The sequence below is a fragment of the Apteryx mantelli genome, chromosome 28, assembly GCF_036417845.1.
Source record: "Apteryx mantelli isolate bAptMan1 chromosome 28, bAptMan1.hap1, whole genome shotgun sequence".
In the NCBI taxonomy this organism is placed as follows: Eukaryota; Metazoa; Chordata; class Aves; order Apterygiformes; family Apterygidae; genus Apteryx; species Apteryx mantelli.
The window spans coordinates 1,830,151-1,839,081 of NC_090005.1; the positions used below are offsets into that span (position 1 = coordinate 1,830,151).

Here is an 8,931-nt window from a genome sequence, read left to right on the forward strand (position 1 = left end):
TCTGCCCGCTGCCCGGCCGCCGCCGCCCGGCGCGTGCCTCAGTTTCCCCTTCGCCAGGGACCCAGCGGGGGGGACGGGGACACACTCGGTGTCACTGCCTGCCAAGTGCTTTGAGACCTGGGCTCGCCCCGGTGCTGGCCCCGGCCCCCCCGCGGGCGCAGAAACATCCCGTATTTATGTCACTTCACAAACTATTTAAAGACCCAACAAAGTGTATTATTTTATTTATTTATTCTCGTTCGTGTGTGTGTGGGGGGGGGGACTCGCCCCGCTCGCTTGGTTCTTTGTAATAAACATTTCGTTGAGATCTGCCCCCGCGGCCGTGCCTGGCGTGTGCGTGGCGGGGGGGCAGGTCCGCGCTCCCCAGAGCTGCCCCCGCCCCGGCGGCTTGCGGCCGGCGCCGAGCACGTGCGAAACTCGGCGGTGCGGTGACGCTGCCCGGGCCCGGCGTGGGCCGCGTTTCCGCTGCGCCGCTGACGGCAAGCGCCGGCGGAAACCGCGCTCCGTGATGCCGGCGCTGCGCCCGGCTCCGGCGTCGCAACACGGCCCTGCACAACCGCGTCTGCCCGGGCGTCTCTGCAGCGTCAGCGGGTTCTCGGTGCTGCTGAGAGCTGCTCCGGCTGCTTTTTCCCAGGCTCTAGGACAAGGGTCGCCAACTCCGGGGTGCTCTGGAAGGGTGTAGGAGCGCGGTGGGGGGGGAAAAAAAACCAGGAGTGGCGGAAGGGAAAGGTTTGCATGGGCAGGTGAGGACTCGGCGGCACGGCGTGCTGCACCAACGTGACTCCCGTGTTGGGGCTTGGCACCGGGACTTTCCCAGTGATATTCCAGGTGGAGTTCCCACGGGAGCCGGAGCCGCTCCATGTGCATCCAAACAGCCGCCCTCACCCCATCCCTGGCTGCTCCCGGCCCCTTCCTGCACGTCAGCCCCGGCACGGGGGGTTTCCTGCCCCCAGCCGTGCCATGCCGTGCCGTGCCGTGCTGTGCTGTCTGCGGGGCTCTGGCCAGGCACCGTCACGGTTTGGTGGCAACCGGCTGGTCCCTGCTGCGAGGACATGTGTGGTGGCCGCAGGGCGTGCAGCGGGGTGAGGTTAAACCATCGCCGTCCTTCGGCCTCAGCCTGAGCCTCGGCTTCCTCGCGGGCGACGTGGGGCCCTGGCCCCCCCCCCGGGGGAAGCGACGCCAGGGCCGTTTGGTGGCGGAGCCCCGGCCCAGCCCCGCTGGCTTTCGCTTCTGCTCCCAGGCCCTTTCGCTTTCCGGTTTCCTGCCCCGGGAGCCGTTTGTGCGGGAACTCAGCAAAATCCCCGCGGGACATTCCCATCCAGCCGGGAGGGAGAACGGGAACTGGGGCAGGGGGCACCGGGCTGCCTCCGGCTCCAGGGGGGGCTAGGAGCTGAGGAGGGGGGGGTCCAGGGAGCATTTGGGGACTTGGGGGGCTCAGGGGACCCCCGGGGGGCTGGAGGGCTCCAGTGCCTGGGGGGGCTCTGGGAGGGTCCGGGGGGGCTTTGGGGGTCTGGGGGGCTCCGGGGACCCCCGGGGTGTTGTGGGGCTCCAGGTGCTTGGGGGGCTCCCGCGCACCCCCAGGCCAGCCCCCCCCCCCTCCTGGCTGCCCTCTCCAACTGAGCCCCCACGTCAGGGGGGTTCCCCGTGGCTCCGCCCCTCCCCCAGGGGAATCCCCGGGGGGGCGGGGCGCGGGGCGGGGCGGGGCCGGCGTGACGTCACGGCGGCTCTAAAGGGGGCCGCGGGGCCGGTGCTCCCCGGCCTGGAGCCGCGGCAGCGCTATGGGGCAGCTGGTGGCCAAGCTCATGGGCGTCTTCGGGAGCCGCGGTAGGCTCGGGGGGGGGGGGGCGGTGCGTTGGGGAGGGGGCCGTGCATTGGGGGGGGGGGGGGGGTTAGTGCTGGCCCGTGGGAATTGGCCCCCGGTTCCTGGCGCTTCCGCAGGCGCTCGGTGTGGAGCCCCGCGGGGATGCTCGTGGGGCAGCAGTGGGGTGTGAGCCCCCCGCTCCCAATGGAGGCGAGGTGGATCTGTGATCCCGCAGGGAGCCGGGGCAGCACTGCTGGGGCAGCCCCTCGGCTTGACCCCAAGGGGGTCTCGGCCTTTCCCTGTTAATTCCTGAGCCGATGGCGCAGCCAAAGCTGGCAGGGGAAGAAGGATGTGGGGCTTTGGCAGTGCTCACGGGGGGTGAGACACTGCGGGTTGCCGCCGGGGGAAAGGCAAGCACAACCCTCTTATGAGACATCAGAGAATCCACACGGGTGCGAGCAGCCTGCTCGCGCTGCGCTGGCTCCCGGGCGAGCAGCCACCGCCGGCAGCGCGTGGGGCCGGGCCGAGGCGTCCCCCGTGGCTCAGCCGGCCCCCGCTCCCGTCCCACAGAGCACAAGGTGATCATCGTGGGGCTGGACAACGCCGGCAAGACCACCATCCTCTACCAGTTGTGAGTCCCCGCTGGGGCTTCCTGCTTGGGGAGGGAGGCCGGGGCAGCGGGGCGCCGCTCTGCCCCTCGGGGAGGTGGCTTGGCCCCGGCGCTGCGGGACGGCCCCGGCCGGAGCGGGGGGCCGGGAGGCGCCGGCAGCCGCCTGACGCCGTCGCGGCTCCGCAGCCTCACGAGGGAGGTGGTGCACACGTCGCCCACCATCGGCAGCAACGTGGAGGAGGTCGTCCTGCGCAAGACCCACTTCCTCATGTGGGACATCGGGGGCCAGGAGACGCTGCGCTCCGCCTGGAACAGCTACTACTGCAACACCGAGGTGGGCACGGGCCGCCCGCCGCCGCGGGGGCTTCGCTCGGGGAGGGAGGGAGGCTGCTTCCAGCATCACTTTTCCCTCCCCCGTGATGCTCCGCTTTGCAGCGGGGAGGGCGCCAGGGACAGCTGGGGCCGCGGGCGGGTGGTGACGGCCATGCACCCCTGTCCCCACCAGTTTGTCATCCTGGTGATCGACAGCAGCGACCGCGAGCGGCTGCAGGTGACGCGGGAGGAGCTGTACAAGATGCTAGCTCACGAGGTGAGCGGGGACCAGGGACCGTCCCGGCCAGGTGGGATGGCCTGGCCACAAGAGGAACGAGTTTGTGAGGCCTCAGCCCGGCTGGGGGCTCGTGTAAAGGGGGATCCTGGGACGCGGCCCCGTGCCGTGTGCGCGGTGCCACCATGCTGGGGACGCCGGTGTCACAGCGCGGTGCCTCCCCCAGGACCTGCAGCGGGCAGCCGTCCTCATCCTGGCCAACAAGCAGGACGTGAAGGACTCGATGACGACCTCGGAGATCTCCCAGGTCCTGACACTCGGCTCCATCAAGGACCATCCGTGGCACATCCAGGGCTGCTGCGCCCTCACGGGAGAGGGGTGAGTGGCACCCATGCACTGGGGGGGGGGGGGGGGGCGGCAGGGTGGCTGCAGCCCGGTTCCCCGAGCCCGGCGAGGGCGGGCTGGGAGCGGGATGCCGTCGGCTAAGGGCCCCTTTCCCGCAGCCTGCCTGCCGGCCTGGCCTGGCTGCAGTCCCGCGTCGCAGCCAGCTGAGAGGCGACGGAGCTGTGGAAGCAGCAGCCGCCCCGGCACGACAGCCGGCCGCATGGAGAGGGGGGGACTCGAGCGGGGCCGTTCCCGAGTCCCCCGCTGCGGGGGATGCGCCTCCGTCCGGGGATGCACATGGGACCGCGAGCAGGGAGCAGCTGTTCCCGGCTGGAGCATTGTGTTCCCGCCGCGGCCTTGGGGAGCGAGGCTGGACGGCTTCCCGGGCTGGACGAAACGCTGCCTCCCAGCTGCCCTGCTGGAGCGGCCAGGACCGAGGAGAAACGGCTTTGCCCTGCCGGCTGCCTCGGTTTCCCCCGCGGGCGCACGGGGCTGGCGACGGGCTGCCGGGGGCTCCCGGCCCCTGGGACGCAGCTCTGCCCCACGGCCTGGGGGAGCCAGGGGACACCCCGGTCCTGCTGCGGCCGCGGTGGCAATTTGGGGGTGGGGGGGTGTCAAATCCCCACCTGTGGTTTTTATAAGCTGTTTTTTACGTACGATTAAATCCTGCCTATTTAATTTTGCACGGCTGGGTCCTGCCTCTGTGGGTAACGTCCCAGGCTGGGCGCCGGGTCCCCCGGGGCCAGGCAGCACCTGGAGGCAGGGACGGATGGACAGACGGACACCCGTGGCGCTCGCCTGGCGGCTCCTGGGGCTTGCCGTAGGCACGGGGACGCTGCCCCGGTGGGGGGGGGGGGGGTCTGCTCGGGGCTGGGGAGCGTGGGGCACCCGTGCCGCGGCCCCGCTGCTGACGCAGGGCAGGAAACGGCAGCGCTGACACAAGTTTCCAGCCGCTTCCGCGGGTTTATTTTGTGCTGGGGCAGCAGGGGATTTCTCAGCAGCGGCTGCAACCCCTGACCCCCCCCCGCCCCCCCCCAGGCTGGGCCAGGGGGGCTCAGCACAGCCGGGCTCTGCCCCCCCCTCCTTGCACTGGGGTCCCCATCCACCCTGACTGGGTGCACTGGGAGGGGACAGGGACGGGGACCTGCCCCGGGGGCTGTTTGGCTGCGGTTGGAGGGGGTCCAGCCCCACCACGTCCCAGCGTCTCTCTCTTCTGGCTGGGAGCTGGCAGCCCTGATGCCAGGGTGAGGGTTGCCGGGGCTCCGTGTGGCTCCGGGGCTCCCGGCTCTGTACACACTATTTACAGGGAATAAATAGGGAGCTGCCGCGGCTCAGGGCTGCCGGCACCGCCACTCGCTCTTCTCCGGCCAGTACTCGAACGCCTTCCTGGAGGGGGAGAGCGGAGGGTGGTGTTGGTGGCACCTTGCCGCCCGCACCAGCCCCCCGCAGCCGGGGCTGTCCCCAGTGCGGGAACGAGCCCCGGCGTTCCCGGCATCCCGGCCCCCTACTCACTCTGGGCCGGGCTCGCCGGCGCGGCACACCAGCCCCTCCAGGCAGGGGCACAGCTGGTTGATGCTGAAGGCCAGGCCCCCGGGGGGCACGTGGCAGCCCTGCGCCAGCGCCAGCCGCCGCTTGCACACCCGCTCGCCGTGCTGCCGCGCGCAGCAGGCGCCGGCGCCGCAGTCCTCGTCCCCCCGGCAGCGGGCTCCTGCGGGGCACGCGGCGGCGTTAGGGGGATGGAGCCCACCCGTGTGTCCCCCCCCCCCGCCCTGCTCCCCGGGGCCTCCCGGCCCCCTGCTCACCCTCCTGGCCGTCCGGCGCGGGCTGCTGGCACTTGCCGAACATGCAGAGGAGGCCGCGGGCGCAGTGGGCGTCGTGGCGGCAGTACTGGTCCTCCTGGCGCCGGGGCAGGCACAGCCCGAAGTGCTCGTCGCAGAAGCGCCCTGGGGCGCAGGGGCTGGCCGGGCTGCACGCCGGCACCTGCGTGGGGGGGACGGTGCTGCATCAGGGGCAGCCGGGGCAAAAACGGGGAGGGGGGGTCTGCATTATCCAAAGGGAGCAGGGAGGGGGCTGGGCTGGGTGCGTGGGAGCATTTTCGGGAGGCTGCAAAGTTCAGGCTGGGAGCTGCTGTTTGCAGCGGTGCCTGGCCGGGGTTGGGGTGCAGCGATATGGGCCAGGGGCTTCCTTTGGTTTTTGGGGGCCCAGGGAAAGCAGAACCCTTGGGATGCAAACTCGGGTTGTGGGGCACCAGTCACCCAGGGGAAACCCACCTGTGGGCCAATTCTGATAGGTGCAGAACTCCCTATTTTCTTCTTTTGCATTTATTTAGTGATGCCTAACTCTCAGGGCAAAACCTGACAAGCAGCTGGAGTTTTTTCTAGGGAAAAGAAACCCAGTGTTTCTCCAGGGAGGGGGGCACCAGGTATCCCTCTAAAGGACGTTTGCAGGGCTGGACGCTGGGGAGTGCTGGCACCCCCCTCCCCAAAACCAGCCGGGAGGGGAGGAAAACCCCGGGCCGTGTCCTGCTTTTTTTCCCCCTTCCTCTCTTAAAAGCTGGCCGCGGCCCCCCCGTAAAAGTCCTGCTCCAGGTGAGGCTCGAACTCACAACCTCGGCATGGCTCCCGGGTACTGCCGTATAAGTACCGCGCGCTAACCGATTGCGCCACTGGAGCGGCCCGGGCAGGCGCCGGCCGCGCCCGCCGCTCCGAGCCGCCGGGCCCCGGCCTGCTCCGAACGCTGCACCGCGCTATGCTGCACTGCGCTGCACCGCACTGCACTACACTACACTGCACTGCACTGCCTCCCCCCAGCATCCCCAGACCCCGGGGTGGCCTGCTCCAAGAGCTGCATTGCACTGCACTTCACTGCGCTACCTCCCCTCTGCTCAGCATCCCCAGCCCCCAAGGCAGCCTGCTCCGAGTGCTGCATTGCACTGCACTGCACTGCACTGCACTACACTGCACGGCCTCCCCCCTCTTCGTCCTCCTCCAGCATCCGCAGGGTCTCAGTGCAGCCCTGCTCTGAGCACTGCACAGCACTGCCTCCCCACTCCTCCTCCTCCTCCTCCTGCATGCCCAGCGCCTGGGGCAGCACCCACTCACCTCCTCTGGGCTGCCTGGGGCCTTGGCGCTTCTGCCCAGGGTGGCTTCGCCAGGCGGGTGCTGGGGCAGGGAGTACATCCACGCCCAGAGGTAGCCGGAGGCAGCAGGCAGGAGCGTGGCGAGGAGGCACAGGCTGGCCAGGGACATGCTGGCGGCAGGAGGGTGCTGGGTGCCCGGGCCCCGGGCACGGGGCTTATGTAGCCCACGGCCTATCTTGACCCCTGCTGCTAAAACTGTTTGCCCATCTAATGGGGAAGGAGGAGGCAATCAGGGGTTAAGGGATTAGCATAATTGCCAGCCTTCCCCTGGCTGAGTGAAACAGCCCCAAAGTAAACGGCCCCCCCGGAGCAGTCTGGCTCCGGTGCCAGCCTGGCCCCGTGCCCATGCCCGGCCCCTGGAGCAGCGGCGCCGGTGCAGAGCTGCCTTCAGCCCCCGGCCTGGTGGTGCCGATGCCGCTGCGGGCCCTGCTCGGGGCCGGTGTGGGTGCACGAGGGGCTCCCGGCTACACGGGGCGCCAACGCCAGGGCGCCCAGGTCCTGGGGCCAGGCAGCGCTGTGCAAGAGCAACCTGCGGCTCCTGGGATTACTGCCGCTTCGTTTGCCAGCGGGGCAGGCAGCGGGGACGTGGGGCAGGCGCCGTCCCCTAGGAAGGGCTGCGGAGTGGGGATGCAGCGGGTGCATCTGCCCCGGTGTCACCCCCTCGCCCTCGTGCCACCCCCCCCCCCCCCCGCACACACACACTCATCTCCGGGGGTGACGGGCTTTGCACCTTCCCTAATGGCTTTGCAAACGACGTGTTTGCACGGTCGCAGCCGTTATCTCCCGGCTGAGCATTGCCACCGGCTCCGGGCAAAGCCGCGAATGGCCTCCCCGGAGCGGCTGCCCCGGACAATGCCGTCGGCCTGGTCTCGGCGCTCCGGGGGGCTCCCTGTGCCCCCCCCCAGCCTTGCCAATCCACTCTGCAGCGCAGAAGAGCCATTGCAGGGCTCGCTCCCACCACGGCCGGGCTGGACGTGGGGTGCATAGGGGCCCCCCCCCCCTTCCACTGGAGTCCAGGGACGCGGCCATCCCGCGGGGGGGGGACTTGTCCTCCCCAGGGGTTTCCCTTGCCAGGACATTGCTGCCCCAGCACCACGAGGGCAACTCCTCGCCACGCTCCTGCCTCAGTTTCCCCATCTGTAAATCCGAGGCAGTGAGGCCCATGGGTGACACACATCACGCCAGGCTTGGGGACATGAGGGGACACCCCAGAGCAGGGGCTGGAAAACAGCCAAAAAAGCTGATTCCTCGTCTCGGTGTGTGTGGGGGGGGTGCCCATGCCCTGGGGCGGGCTGCGGGCCAGGACGCCTGGGCCCGGCCCCCGCTCGCTCGGCCTGCGTTTGCAGAGTGGCTTAGAGAGCAAATATTGATCTTGCTTCCGCGGGGCCTTGCACAATCATCGCAGCAGTTTCCCTTATCCGTCTCCTGCTGGGCTTTCGCCCCGGCGTTGCCGTCTGCGGCTAATCCCCGTCCCCGCAGGGCCAGTGCCACCGGCACGGCCTCATCCCCGCGTCCGGCTGCAAGACACCGCGCTGGCGGCGCTTCACCCCACAGCTCTGGCCAGCCACGGTGCAGGGGTCCCGGCGGGGTCCCGCTCGCTGCCCCCGTCCCTTCGAGCACCAATGCACAGCGAGGGGCTCTTGCTTGGCAGAAAAACATGTTTTTTTTTTTTTTTTTTTTTTTTTCCCCTTCCCGTTCTCCATCCGTGCCAGTTTTGGCTCTGGCCATGCCACATCTCACCCCGCCGCTGCTGCGGTCCCCGTCGCCGCGGGGGGACGAGTCCTTCCTCTGCTGCCCCACTGACCCTGGCATGTGTTTCATGGGGACAGGAGGGGACCAGCCTCACGGCCCTGTGGGCATCGCTGACAGGCATCGTGGAGCCGTGGGCACCGCATGGGAACCGCTGCCGGGCCGGGCAGCCGGCTGCCGGAGCGAGCCGGGCCTCCATGTGCAAACACGCTTGTCCGGGATGGGGGTGTGTGTGTGTGTGTGTGTGTGTGCGCGCGCGCGCGCATGCTGCAGCTGTGCATGCACGCGCTGCATTGTGCATTTGTGGGATGTGTGTGTGTGCATGTGCTGTGTGTGTGTATGTGCTCTGTGTGTGTGTGTGTGTGTGTGTGTGTGTGTGTGTGTGCATGTGCTGTGTGCATGTGCACGCAGCAGCCCTGCAGCGCAGCCCCCAGCTCCAGCAGTGCCATGCCACAGCATGGAGCACATCCCTGGCCATCCCAGCTGCTTTTTCAGCAGAGGGGGTATAGCTCAGTGGTAGAGCATTTGACTGCAGATCAAGAGGTCCCCGGTTCAAATCCGGGTGCCCCCTCTTTTGGGGGGGGGGGTCCTTCTTTTTTTGCACATCTGCATTTTGCTCGCCTCAGCATCCCTGCTCCGGCAGGGAGCCAGAGGCACCGGCGCACCTGATTGCCCAGCGGTCCCGGCGGCCTCAGCCTGCC

The 8,931-nt window shown here is 69.2% G+C and overlaps 1 protein-coding gene and 2 non-coding genes across 4 annotated transcripts; 2 read left to right on the plus strand and 1 right to left on the minus strand.

Moving 5' to 3' along the window:
- The first annotated feature begins 1,749 nt into the window (after positions 1–1,749).
- On the plus strand, positions 1,750–4,006 carry ARL5C (ADP ribosylation factor like GTPase 5C). 2 transcript variants are annotated; one of them, XM_067311978.1, is made up of 6 exons: positions 1,750–1,824; positions 2,372–2,432; positions 2,598–2,745; positions 2,917–3,000; positions 3,185–3,336; positions 3,462–4,006. In XM_067311978.1, the coding sequence occupies exons 1-6, from the start codon at positions 1,779–1,781 to the stop codon at positions 3,508–3,510; spliced, it is 540 nt and encodes a 179-aa protein (XP_067168079.1). In that variant the 5' UTR covers positions 1,750–1,778; the 3' UTR covers positions 3,511–4,006. The 2 variants fall into 2 exon arrangements, with proteins under 2 accessions (XP_067168079.1, XP_067168080.1); XM_067311979.1 differs by lacking the exon at positions 2,917–3,000.
- Positions 4,007–5,922: 1,916 nt separating this feature from the next.
- On the minus strand, positions 5,923–6,014 carry TRNAI-UAU (transfer RNA isoleucine (anticodon UAU)). The gene is given in 2 exon segments: positions 5,923–5,958; positions 5,977–6,014. It is a non-coding gene; the product is annotated as a tRNA-Ile (tRNA).
- A 2,715-nt stretch (positions 6,015–8,729) lies between these two features.
- On the plus strand, positions 8,730–8,801 carry TRNAC-GCA (transfer RNA cysteine (anticodon GCA)). Its single transcript has one exon. It is a non-coding gene; the product is annotated as a tRNA-Cys (tRNA).
- Positions 8,802–8,931: the final 130 nt, after the last annotated feature.